Genomic DNA, 13,989 nt, shown 5'->3' on the forward strand with positions numbered 1-13,989 from the left:
AAATAAGTGGGTTTTTGTTGTCATTTGGGCACCCGCTCTCTAAAAGGTTTGCCATCACTGCTGGTTATCTAACTTACTTTAAAAGACATCTACCACCAGGATGAAGAATTGTAAACCAAGCACAATTAAATGCTGGTGTGTTCCCCCTCTGGCATGGGCTGCTTTTATTTTTGCTTCGTATGCCCTGGTTTAACCTCTTAACGCTCAGCGTCCGATATATCGGACGCTGAGCGCAGTGACTTAGCGCTCAGCGTCCGATGTATCGGACGCTGAGCTGATGCCGGTTCAGCTCAAGATCTGAGCCGAACCGGCATCGGGAAAGACGGGGTGCCGGCTGTGACTGATAGCCGGCACCCCAGTGTAACACCCGCGATCGGAGTTGTCTCCGATCGCGGGTGCTTAACCCGTTAAATGCCGCGGTCAGCGCGACCGCGGCATCTAACATGTATCTGGGGGATCTTTCCCCCACGATCGGCCCCCCCGAACCGTTTTCGGGGTGCGCCGATCGTTGCTATAGTAACTCTGGGGTCCGATCTGGACCCCAGAGTTACCTGCAAGAATTGCCAGTAAGATGGCGTCTGTGACGTCATCTTACTGGCACAGTGCCAGCCTATGCAAGTGTATAGGCTGACACTGATAATACTCTGCAATACATGAGTATTGCAGAATATTATCATGAAGAAGCAATCAGATGATTGCTTCTTCATGTCCCATGGTATAAAAGTGAAAAAGTAAAAAAAAAAGTTATTCAATAAAAAAATAAAGTCATAAATCACTAAAAATGCCCCAAACCCCCAAAACATATAAAGAGACATATAACTCAAAAAAAAGTCTAAATCATAACACAAACCCCACATATATAGTATCACCGCGTCCGTAACAACCCGTAGAATAAAAGTAAATCATTATTGAACCCCCACGATAAACGCCGTAAAAAAAAACTGTTATAAACCCTCCAAAAATTATGATTTTTACCTTTTCAATCCCACAAAAAATGCTATAAAATGTGATCAAAAAACCATATGTACTGCGACATGATACTGGTGCAAAGTACAACATGTCCCGCAAAAAACAAGCCATCAACCAGCTCCGTAGCCAAAAAAGTAACAAAGTTATGCCACTTGGAAGACGGCAATACATAAATGATTGATTTTTCCCCACATTAGGGTTTTGTTTGACAAATTTAGTAAAACGTAAGAAAATATATTCATGTCTGGTATCCCCGTAATCGTATCAACCCATAGAATAAAGATAATATGATTATTAGTCTATACGGTGAACACCAAAAAAAAAAGAAGTAAAAAATCCAGTACAGAATTGATGCTTTTCTACTCCTGTCCTCAAAAAACGTTCCTAAATTTTCAACAATAGGTGATACAAACCCCAAAATGGTAACACTGGAAAAAGCATCTCATCCCGCAAAAAAAATGGCATCACATGGCCCCAATAACGAAAAAGCGAAAATTTTATAGCCTTCAAAAGGGAGCAACCAGAAAACTAAAATCCTGGCAGCTGCAGGGTGCTCTTTCCCTTCTGCGCCTCGCTGTGCCCCCATAACACAAGTCACAGCCACATGTGGGGGGTCTTTGTACTCAGGAGAAATTGCAGAACAAATTGTATGGTGGGTTTTCTCTTTTTATCTTTTGGAAATGTGTAAATTTTAGGGCTAAATGAACGTATAAGGGAACAATATGACCATTCTAAATTTCACCTCCATTTTGATTCAATTACTATGAAGATCTCAAGGGGTTAACAATCTTCGTAAAAGCTGTTTCTGATAGCTTGAGGGGTGCAGATTTGAAAATGGGTTGGTTATATAGGGGGTTTTGATGCTAAATATGTAAAATTTCATTCCAAACTGTATTTATCCCCAAAATAGTCAATTCTGAAAATCCGGAAAAGCGATATTCTATTTGCAAGCCGCGTGACATCAAAATAAATTATCCAGACATTTCAGAAATTCTGAAAATGTAAAGTAGACAAATGGGAAATGTTATTCAGCAACTTATTTAGGTGGTAAATCGATCTGCCTGAAAACGCAATGATTTTGAATTTCGAAAATGGCAAATTTTTCCAAAAATTTATCATATTTTCTTTTTTTTTGTAAATAAACGCAAAACTTATCTGCCAAAATTTACCACTAAAATGAAGTACAACATGTGGGGAAAAAACAATCTCAGAATCGCTTTGATAAGTAACAGTGTTCAAAAGTTATAACCGTATAAAGAGACGCAAGTCAGAATCCAAAAAATCGGGCTGAGCCTTAAGCTACAAAATGGCTGCGTCCTTAAGGGGTTAAAAAAAAGGCTTTAAAAACAATGAGCCTGAAGGGCTCCAAGCTCCATAGGTATTAATGGAGCCTGGAACTCATCAGGCTCATTTGCATATGTCAGATGTCACAAAGAAGTTAATAGCAAGCAGGTCGAGCATGTCCCCTTACACTCCATTCATATCGGCAATTTAGGTGATTTGATTCCCCTTTTGCTAGTGTTTACCAACTTATCAGTGTGTTTTATGGCTTAATCCCTTTAAATGTATAGTTCATGATTTTCTATTGATGGCCCATCAATCAAAACTTTTAAGCCTCATCACTTCTACATAAATGCAGGCTTCTTCCACCTTATGAGTCAAATATGTACATATATATGTGTGTGTATGTGTATAGGTGAATCATATACCTGGACACAGAAGTTGCTCCATGTTGTCAATGAACTCATCGGCTACGAGTTCAGAGAAAAGTTTCATCTTCTGCACTTGCTTCTGATTGTCACAGGCAATGGAAACCAGAGTTTCGGACTCATCTTCTTTGTTAAACATATCACCAATACCAATAGCATTTACTACAACATTGCGGTTACACAGAGATTTAAGACGATCATCAGGGTCTCTAGGATCATGACGCCCATCAGTAATGACCACAGCAAAGACTTTAGCTTTGTCTCGTCTGGTCTCCTTGATCAGCTGGTTGTATGCAAACTGCAATGCAGATGGGGTCCATGTTCCTCCAGCAATCCACTCAAGGCGTCGGACAGCCTCTTTGAAGCTTGATAGAGAGTCAATGCGAGGGTCATTGAGCTGAATAGCCTCAAATGTGCCCTCATGACTGTACTGTACAACGCCAACTCGAGTACCTGCAGGATATAGTCTTTATTGGTTATGAAGAACTTAATAACTTGCTCAATATTATAGCATGAGGAAATAAGCTATATGTAAAGGTTTATTTGATTGTATAATAGAAGGCAGTTTTCTAACCTTACTAATTATTTTTGCTTTTCATAATTAAAAAAAAGTAAATTAAATTTAGCAGAATTTAGTAGAAATTTTAGAGAATTTCCCAGGCAATTGCAATTAATAACCTAGGTTAATATTAGGAGTTCAGTAGGGGTAAGAGACCTGGCACCCATTCTTTTTAGTTGTTTGACTCTACAGATGAAGAAGAACAGTTGTTAATTTAGCTAATAATGAGGGTATTAAGGATATTAGCCCAGGAAAATGCTTTATATATGGCTGTCAGTGGCTATGGAGGTCACAGTTGTAATGGGACTCATAAGCAAGGTGGGTCCACAAGCTGCTGTACAACACTTTGATCTCCTCTCAGTTTTAGAAATGTAAGTATTGTAAACCCTTCAACTTTACTCTGCACACTAAGATTTATGACTGTTATCCTCCAGACATAGCCCCAGCCCTCAGGAGATAATTAACCGTATTATCTGAAGCTAAATGAGTAACAGCAGCACAAGGATTACCATATCCTACTTCGACTTCCATCTACATTCGAGAAGACATCAGCAAATGTAACTGTGTACTCCCTGTGTATAGCTGATATTATAAAAATATATAACAAACATAGAGACGAGCTACTATATCTAAGCTGCCTTGAAAGAAAAGCTGCATTGTTGATATACTCTTTCCAAAAACATGTAGATTTTATGGGGTGATGGAAGTGAACATATCTTTGGTACAAAATTTTTTAGGACCCTGGAAATTTTTTAGGACCACTAGCTGTTACTGCCGCATCAGTGGGTCATGTGAGCCGCAGAAATGTACTGGTGGACATGTGTGGGAAATGCAGCAGTGGGTATGTGTAGACCCAAAGCTATTTTTTTGCCCCGAGGCCCGTGAAACTTTAGTTATACCTTGCATGGACATAACAAATCTTAGCTCTGTATTTATTTGTGGCATTAAGAAATATGAATTAACTACAGTATCATAACTTACCTGTATCAGCATTTGGATCTTTGGCAATAGACCCAAGTTTGCTTACAACATTGATGACAAAGTTTTTCTCCAGAGTAAAGTTAGTATATCCAATACTCTCAGAGCTGTCAATGATAAAGACAATATCCAGAGCACCGCATCGCTTCTCACAGTCTACAGAGGATCAAACAGAAGAGTCAATGCCACGGATAAGACACCAAAATTCTAACAATGAAAGTATAAAACTAACGCCTATTAAAGAGGACTATGATTCATGTTTAGCAGGTAAAACAGCTGACGGGTTTTATTCAGGGAAATCGGATTAGTTGAGTCTCCAACTCACCAACCAGATCAACGATTACTTCCCTTTCAATTTCAGGTTCAAATTTATCAGCCACAAAATACTTTATAAATTAATAAAAGTTGAATGAAGGGGCCATTTTTGGTAACCCAAACACATGTTGCATGTGCTGTATGGCTCAATAATACTAAAATTATTAAAATTAAAAATTTTTCAGTAATATGGGAAAAAGCCTGAAATCTAACACGCGGGCATGCCAAAACCCATAAAGACTCAGGCTCTTCTACTGGAAATTCACTCTTGTCTCTACTCTTTAGTCCTGCTTTATAGTTTCACTATGGAGCTGTCTTACTGCTGTCCTTATGGGCTGTCTACTGGACTCCCAAGTGAAGAAAATCAGGTATTTAAAAAATTGGAATATATATTTTAGTGAATCTTTTCCCATTAAACTATATATCAAACCACTGCTTACAATAACAGTCCGGTAGATTGGAAAACATTTTCATGGTGACATAATTTCCTTTAATTATTTGTTCTTGCTTGAAAGCATAAATTACATATACTTAAGAACACCCGACTTACAGACGACCCCTAGTTAAAGACGGACCCCTCTGCCCACTGTGATCTCTAATGAAGCTGTCTGGATGCTTTACTATAGTCCCAGACTGCAATAATCAGCTGTAAGGTGTCTGTCATGAAGCTTTAGTGATGATCCTAGGTCCAATTACAGCAAAACATTTTGGAACTACAATTGTCACTGGGGCAACTTTTTTGTCTGGATCTACCATTATGAAATATACAGTTTCAACTTACGTACAAATTCAACTTAAGAACAAACCTATGGAACCTATCTTGTATGTTGCCCAGGGACTGCTTGTGAAAAGACAATGAGAAGTAGAATTGTATAAAAGTATAACTAACCACAGCATCCACATGTTTCTCGTACATAGGTCATGACATCGCATTCCTACAGAAATAAAGAAACAATGACAAATTCAGAAATTATTCTATGAATCCTGCCATATTAATGAAGTGTAAAATGTAACAACTTTCTAATAATTTCCAGTTGTTGCAATATCATATAATAAAGCATTATGTGTGGAATATCACACATTACTCACAGTCAAAGCAGGGTCACCAGAAGGTCCTAAGTCACCCTAAGAGATACATAAAAATAAAAATATTATTGGTTAAGAAAATAGGCTTGCATCTGATGGTCCATATGAAAAAAAATGAAAACTCATTAAACAAATTTTGTTTAGTAATATGGTCGCATTTGGAAGTGACTTCCTCAATTTTACATTATATTGGCTACTCATCAGGCCTACACTTTGTACATAGATATTACAGAATAAGTAGACATGGTCACCCATCTGCAGGACACCTAATGTTTTGGTGGGGTGGTCTTCTGAAAGAATATGGGCAGTAAAAATTATGTAATCTGGGTAAGGGTTGTCCTTAGGGGAGGTTTCATTGTAGATTGGAGGAAGAACTATGACCTAACCTACTTATAACAATGTATAAAAGGTAAAGATACACGGGCTTATTTACTAAGGGTCAGAGGCACGCATTTCCTTCGGACTTCCTGACATTTTGGGATATGCACCACTGTGACAGGGATTTAGCAGGGGATTGTGTTGCACGTGATTGGATTTTGGCGCAGCGGCAGCGGCTTTCATGCAACAGAAATCGGGGGTGGGCCGCCGAATGACCTGACTGATTCGGACTGAACGTGGGATTTAAGATTCAAATTGTGTTGCATCCAATGCACTTACATACACCAGGAAGAAGATGGTGAACTCCGGTGGACCTGTGCGGGGAAGTGACACATGCAGGATATCGGACGCACGATCTTAGTGAATCGCAGCAGAGTGCATTATACACGGACAATGCACTTTCGGGAACTCCGAGGAAACGGGTAAGTAAATGTGACCCATAATATCAGAAAGCTAATATGTAAAATGAAAAACATACCGGAAGACCAGAGCCTCCAGTTGGTCCACGGGGGCCTGGTTCTCCACCAGGTCCTGGGTCGCCCTGTTAAGAATAAATAACATTTCATAACTTAATTTTAAATGGTCTTGTAATTGTTCCACATTTCTCTTTGTTATAAAATGATAATTGCTTTGCATAGTAAAAAACTACTTTGTCCTACTAGAAGGGTTACTTACAGGCTCCCCTTTCACTCCCTTTGGTCCTGCAGCTCCCTTGAGACCAAAATCTCCTCGTCCTCCCTGTAAAAAAAAAATATAAACATATTTTTAAAAAAACATCCTTGACCTTATGCAAATATTTTTATTTTGGTGTATAATTCATCAGTAAAGGCGCCCATTGACCTAAGGTTCATGTTTTATTGTGCCAAACATAAGATAGTTAGCGGGTTTAGACAATTTTTTTCGCCAATAGGTAAAAAGGACTACAGAATCTAAGAGTAAATTGTGTGTACACGAGGAATAATAATGTTTCAGGTCAATATGTGACTTTTACTCATGTATACAGACATTTCAGAGTGGGTGGGGTAGAACTAGCTGCTGTGAATCACTGCTCCTCCTTCCCCTCTGCATAGAGCTTTTATGTAATCTGACGCCTCAGTCAACTTCTGTCCTTCTTGCTAGCAGGTTGGAATTCAGCGGAAATTTCAGTGTAAAAGCAGATTAAGAAGGAAGGAGTGAGGATAAGAGTCAATTTATTTGGAGAAAGAAGTGTTTGCTCTAAGACGATCTATTGCAAATTGTGTGTATTCTTTTCTATCACTGATTTATGCAACATTCAGCGCAAAGTTGGTGACACTGTAAGTCTGTGGCTATGAATTTTATAAATTTACAATGATCCTCCTTCAATTATTAACACTAAAAGTCCTTAAAGAATGGAACTCCACTCTATCTTAAAATGTAATGGCATATTACCTGTGGTCCTGGAAGTCCTTTGTCACCCTTATCACCCTATAATAATAAATAGGAAAGTTAAAAATTACCTTCCACTATTTCATTGTCAATTTTCTTTAAGAACTAGGCATCATACTTACTGAAGGACCACGTGGTCCAGGATAACTAATACCGGGTCTCCCTCTGTCACCCTGTAAGAAAATAAGTAAAATATTTATACAAGCAATTCATGCAGGAAAGTATATAAAGTCTCCTCTTCAAGATTTTATTAAAAATGAAATTGAGAAAATTTTTTTTTTAGGAGTGTTAAAGATTTTTTATCTAGGGCTAAAACAGCTCTTCTACAATTGTAAATTGATTGCCAAATTTATAGATCTTTGTTCCCAGCACTGGGAAATGAAGCACAAAGAATGACACACAAACATAAGCTGTACTCAAATCAATGCATTTATTTCAAGCCGGCAGTCATGTATATAGAAAGAGAAAAAGCCTTGCTTTGGGCCTGAAACGGTGATACTGAAATACTGAAATGCTATAGGTTAGCTTGAATATACCAGAACCTCCCCTTTAAGCTATTTTCCCAAAATGAACTTCATGTATAGTTCCTACTGGAAAAATAATAGGCTTCATGGAAACAGAATGTTTATACTAAATGTGCTTGTGAAGCTCGGCATAAGTCAAAATAAGCTCCATAGCCTTGAAACAGAGGCGCTGAAGAAAAAGACAAGGAAAACAGTAGGAAGGACAAAGTATTTTCTAAACAGTTGATTCAAAATGATGTTTGAATCATTACATGGCTGGCAGTGGACAACATGGTCCCCCGCTAAAACAAGATGGCTTCTGGGTGAACAAAACGGTGTCTGGAGAGAAATATGATATCTCTCACAGAAGTCATTCACACATTCCAAGTATAAAGGTAAGCTTCAACTTTTTCTTGATTACAAGAAAATCTTTAGTAAAGTTCTAAAATAATTATAGCTGTTACACCTATTTACCTTAGGTCCTGGGAGCCCTGGGTTCCCTCTTTCTCCCATATCACCTGGGTCTCCTCGTGAACCCTTTATAAAACAAAAATGATTAATAACAGGATTAAAGGACATTCAAACCAAATAGAAATTAATGGGCAGTAAGTTATCTTTGTTACAATATGCATAAATAGGTGTGTAGCCTCAAGGACCCCAACTGTTCCTAAGAAAAAATGGGTCACAACACTTTCTCAGCTGAGGCCTCACTCATGGCCTGAGTTCTCTGAGATCAACATTGTGTCCACCATAGAAAATTTAGACTCTTTCAATGGATATATTCCTTGTACACTAAATATATTATCCCATTATGAAGAGTAATATTTCAAATATTCCTGATACCTTTAAACATGAGATGCAATACATTGTTAAGATTTATTATTCAAAATACAGTTAGCATGATAGAGAGAAACCTACAGGGAAGTATCTAAGCCTCTGCGGGGCAGGGGACGTCCATATTATTGCAATACAATAATATAATGTTAGATATTCAATTACCACTAAACTGGGTAAGAAATATAGCTAATAGGTAAACTTACATTTCTACCTGGTACGCCAACTGTTCCTTGAGCCCCTCTTGGACCTGGAGCCCCACGATCTCCCTATAGGAATACAGTGGTAACAAAATTAAGTATTTGGCTTGTATTATTCACAACAAGACTACATAACGGATGACTACAAGTCATGGTGTCACCAAAAATAATTTAGATTTTACCTTTGATCCTTTCACACCAGCTTCTCCACCAAGACCTCGAGGACCCTCTGGTCCAGGATCACCCTAGACACAAAATACACAACAATCCTTAGATATCTTATCACTATTATCTTTAAGGAGAATATACAAAGAACACTGAGCAACCAATTATTAACCTTATCTCCTTTGGAGCCGTCAGTTCCTGCACCTCCCTTGGTACCGGGATCTCCTCTACGACCCTATATGTAAACAAATTCTTAAAAAGTGTTCAAGATGTGCTCAATAGACCAGTCTTATAAAACTCCACTTAAAAAGAAAATGTGGCAATATAAACATATAGTTATGGTACAAACAAAAATTAAAAACCAGAATTAAAAATGGCAGAATGAAATGAAAATGATTGTCTTACTGGCTCGCCTTTTGGTCCTGGACCTCCTGGTCCTCCTTTGTTACCCTTCACACCTGGAGACCCAGGAGCTCCAACATTTCCTGGTGGTCCCTAGAAAAAGAAAAGAGAAGGTTAGGATATAGATACATACAGGATAAAACATTTGAGAGACCAACAAGAAAGCCTAATTTAGGAGGTTGGGGGAAGAAGGTGTCAACACCATTGAATCATGACCCAAGAAACAGAGTTTCAGTTTACAGGTCATTTCAATAATCAACATGTTTTAACTAGCTAACTTTGACCAATTTTGACCAAGACTATCATAACTAACAAATTATTGGAATCTGTTATCATGTTTAGTACCCTCTCTCCTTTTTCTCCAAAGGGTCCTGGTGGTCCACTACTTCCAGGTCGTCCAGGGTCACCCTGATAAGATAAATAAAAAGATAATTTATAACCTGCATTATGAGAATATTTGAAAGCAAATGACATTTGAATCCAGATAAACATCTGTAGTAGAGATTCTGTTTTTCCATTCAGTTGAGAAGCAAAATAATGGAAAAAAATGGAAGCCCCCAATGTGTAAAATAATATACACCAATGGAGACCAAAACATCCCATTGACTATAATAGGGTTAATTGGGCTTCTGTTTTAATATTTGTGGAGGTCCGTCACATTTCCTGATGAAGATTTCTAATTAGCTCAATTAATAAATTGTTAACTGATAAATTTCACAAAATAATGTAAAATGCTTTAGAATATAAAGTGAATTATATATCTTTATTGGGTTGAACCTTACAGTCCAGTAATGTATTTTAACCCCTTAAGGAGGAGGCCCTTTTTTGTTTTTGCATTTTCATTTTTCATTCCCCACCTAAAAAGAGGTGTGTGATGGCTTGTGTTCTGCGTAGCAACCTGCAATTCATAGTGATGGTATTTAATATTTCATGCCATGTACTGGGAAGCGGGAAAAAATTCTGAATGCAGTGAAAATGATGAAAAAACGCATTTGCGCCATTTTCTTGTGGGTTTGGATTTTACGGATTTCACTGACAGCCCCAACTGACATGTCTACTTCATTCTTTGAGTCAGTACAATCATGGAGATACAATATTTGTAGAGGTTTTTTATGTTTTCATGCATTTACAAAAATGTAACACCGATTGCGGGTGTTAGCGACAGGTAGAGATGAGCGAGCACTAAAATGCTCGGGTGCTCGTTATTCGATACGAGCTTTTCCCGATGCTCGAGTGCTCGTCTCGAATAACGAACCCTATTAAAGTCAATGGGAGACCCGAGCATATTTTTAGTAAAAGAGAACATTAAAAGAGCAGTGCATAATAAAATATTCCAGATTTTTACTGATGTTTTCCTTGTAAGAACACATTGAAATGATACTATTCTTCACTTTCCAGGTGTGCGCGCGTGTCTCCCGCTAAGTTAGGAGATGTGCACGAACATCTGGAATGTGAAGAATAGTGTTCTTTCAATGTGTTCTGCACTTAAATGGTCCTGTATTCACAGTTTTTAATGTTTTCACATTGCAGGTGTGCGCTCGTGTCTCCCGATAGGTTCGGAGAAACGAGCGCACAGCTGCAAAGTGAAAAATAGAATTAAAACATTAAAAACAGTGAAAACACGAACATTTAAGTGAACACATTGAAAGAACGCTATTCCTCACATTCCAGATGTTCCGAACATCTCCCAACTTAGCGGGAGACACGCGCGAACACCTGTAAAGTGAAGAATAGTGTTATTTCAATGTGTTCTTACAAGCAAAACATCAGTAAACATCTGGAAAATTTTATCATGTAATAAAAATACTGTTCTTCACTTAATTTAATGCTCGATCTCGAGCCGGCGAGATACTCGTCCGAGTAACGAGCCGGTCCGAGTATGCTAATACTCGACTGAGCAGTATACTCGGACGAGTATACTCGCTCATCTCTAGCGACAGGTGTTTGCTCCATTGTGAAGCAAACACCGGGTGAGTATGAAGAGAGCTCAGCCTTTGAGCCAGCTTCATACGCCCCCCTATGCATCAGGACGTTCAGGAATGTCTTTTTGCGTTACGGGGTTAAAGGAAAGGTATCCCCCCCCCCTTTTTGTAATGTTTTACTGCATTGTAGAATGTATTTTAATTCTATTTTGTCTACATGTGATTATGACGACAGCCATCTTTCCTGCACTTCTCCTCTGCTCTGTTAACAGCATTTAGGGATATGCTTTACAGCAGCCTCATAGCCATAGTCAGCAGCACACTTTTCTAGTCATTCTCTGTACAGCAAACTAAAGTAGATAAGCTATTGTCAGTAGTGGAAGTAATGTTGAGTTCTCTATATTTTGTCTTTAGGGGAGAAGATAACCATTATCTAGCATCAGTAATTTAATGTTGTTACCTACCGTAACAATGGTATTTTAATTTATGTAATTTGTAATATGGATAAAAAGCTATATAAAAATTCAAAATAAAAGTTAACAGCATACTTTAATTCCACGGTCTCCATCTTCTCCCCTGTCTCCTGCATCTCCTGGATAGCCATCAGGACCCTGAAAAATAAATTAAAAATATTTCAAGAACCCGTGCCGTACTCAGCGATACATTAGATAAATAACATGTGATATATTTATGATTCATAAAAATGTCCAAATGTTGGTATTGAAAACTTGAGGATAACAACTTGAAGCTATGCAAGGAAGTAATAATTCTGACTCAATCAATATATTATTATTTACAGCAGTTGTCGTCATTGATAACATTATATGCACAATTTCTTTTATCTGTGAAGTGTTTGTAGTAATGTTATGGACAGCTTTGACACCCTTTTTATTGATACCATATTTTCTATTTATTTAGGAACTGGGTATCAATTATTTGAGCTCTTTCCGCTCTATCCCTTTAAGGACTGTATAACACAATCCATTAGGGAATCCTATGATGCGACTTATCAAGGCCCTGCATGAAGTTCAAAACCGCATGTTTTATTCCTTTGTATATTGCTTTTTGCTCACCACCGGGTTGTGTGTGACTATTTTCAGGAGAAATGGTACTGTACATCTCTATCACTTTACTTGTAGCCCCCGGGTTACATACAAGATAGGTTCTTTAGGTTTGTTCTTAAGTTGAATTTGTATGCAAGTCGGAACTGTATATTTTATAATTGTAACCCCAGCAAAATTTCTTTTGGTCTCTGTAAAATTGGATTTTTAGAAATGTTGGGTTGTCATAAGAACCAGGATTAACAATAAAACTTATTAGCAGACATAGAGCTTCAAGAAGGGTCTAGATGCCTTTTTACACCTAAATAACATTGATTGTCATGCTATATAGGATTGTTTCCCCTAAATCCTTTCCTTGGTTGAACTTGATGGACAAGTGTCTTTTTTCAACCGTATAAACTATGAAACTATGAAACATATTTGATAACTGTTACAGCTGTTTATTGTAGCCCAAGGCTAAAGTACAGTAAGTTACCAAAATCCAGATGTCCGTTTGTAACTAGGGGTCGTCTATAAGTCGGGTGTTCTTTAGTAGGGGACTGCCTGTATTACTATCACTTTTATGTATGTACAGGGTAATCAATAGTAGTGACAACTCTTTGGGTATTGTATAAATTATTTTTTCAAGTATTTGTATAACAAATTTACAGCTTTTAACTGCATTTTGCACAATTTCTCAGGGCATTTTATGACACAAAGGATGAGACAACTGAACACTAAATTGACTATATAACACTATGTACTCACTAAGTAAATGCAGCGTGAGCCCTATTCATAGCTGCACAATATGGAGACCATATTTTCAGTATCTATGTATGCTACTTACCATACCGGACATTATACAATAGTATTATACCAGCTTATTTTTACAATAAAATCTGCAGAGCCACAAGAAAGCCTTACCTTCTCACCGGGATCTCCCTTACATCCAGGAGCACCAATACGTCCTCTTTTACCCTAAAGATGGAGACATGGATCATAATTTCCTATTATTATTTGTACTTATTTTCCTTAATCCAATTAATAGAATAATGTATCAAGATATATAAAACTAAGTCATAACAAGGACAGAAAAAGAAACACTTTGGAGGATGTATCAAGTGCTTTCACATCATGTTTTAACCCATACTTAAAGGGAACCTACCACCACGAATCTACCTATAAAGGTAGTTCGGGTGGTAGGTGGATGTAAGGGACGTGAGGAGAGCTCTTTTTAGAGCTAATCCTCACGTCCCGCTAACTTTTGGGAAACTTTATTGACCGAATATCTAAATTTAGTTATGCGGCTACTGGGGCGTGGAGTAGCCGGCACGAGGCTACACAACGCGGCTACTCCACGCCCCAGTAGCCACATTACTCCTCCTACCCTGTTGTGTGCGGCGCGCAGCTCCTCGTAGCTGCGCGCCCTCGTCCGTCATGATGGCGTTCTGCGCATGCGCAGAACGCCGGCTGAGCAGTCCCAGCTCCGAGGCCGGAGCTACTGCGCATGCGCAGTAGCCGG

The 13,989-nt window shown here is 38.3% G+C and overlaps 1 protein-coding gene across 2 annotated transcripts in view; it reads right to left on the reverse strand.

Annotated features, from left to right (window-relative positions):
• COL6A2 (collagen type VI alpha 2 chain) overlaps positions 1 to 13,989 on the reverse strand; it is a 45,465-nt gene that overhangs the window by 7,068 nt on the left and 24,408 nt on the right. For both annotated transcript variants that reach the window (XM_072121542.1, XM_072121543.1), the window contains exons 11-26: positions 13,392 to 13,445; positions 11,976 to 12,038; positions 9,851 to 9,913; positions 9,509 to 9,598; positions 9,276 to 9,338; positions 9,121 to 9,183; positions 8,945 to 9,007; positions 8,379 to 8,441; positions 7,524 to 7,574; positions 7,405 to 7,440; positions 6,670 to 6,732; positions 6,473 to 6,535; positions 5,620 to 5,655; positions 5,420 to 5,465; positions 4,219 to 4,371; positions 2,679 to 3,131 (exon numbers count right to left, since the gene is read on the reverse strand). In XM_072121542.1, coding sequence (XP_071977643.1) covers positions 2,679 to 3,131; positions 4,219 to 4,371; positions 5,420 to 5,465; positions 5,620 to 5,655; positions 6,473 to 6,535; positions 6,670 to 6,732; positions 7,405 to 7,440; positions 7,524 to 7,574; positions 8,379 to 8,441; positions 8,945 to 9,007; positions 9,121 to 9,183; positions 9,276 to 9,338; positions 9,509 to 9,598; positions 9,851 to 9,913; positions 11,976 to 12,038; positions 13,392 to 13,445 — 1,423 coding nt within the window. The remainder of the gene's footprint in view (positions 1 to 2,678; positions 3,132 to 4,218; positions 4,372 to 5,419; positions 5,466 to 5,619; positions 5,656 to 6,472; positions 6,536 to 6,669; positions 6,733 to 7,404; positions 7,441 to 7,523; positions 7,575 to 8,378; positions 8,442 to 8,944; positions 9,008 to 9,120; positions 9,184 to 9,275; positions 9,339 to 9,508; positions 9,599 to 9,850; positions 9,914 to 11,975; positions 12,039 to 13,391; positions 13,446 to 13,989) is intronic.

Source organism: Engystomops pustulosus, chromosome 8, assembly GCF_040894005.1.
Source record: "Engystomops pustulosus chromosome 8, aEngPut4.maternal, whole genome shotgun sequence".
Taxonomy (NCBI): Eukaryota; Metazoa; Chordata; class Amphibia; order Anura; family Leptodactylidae; genus Engystomops; species Engystomops pustulosus.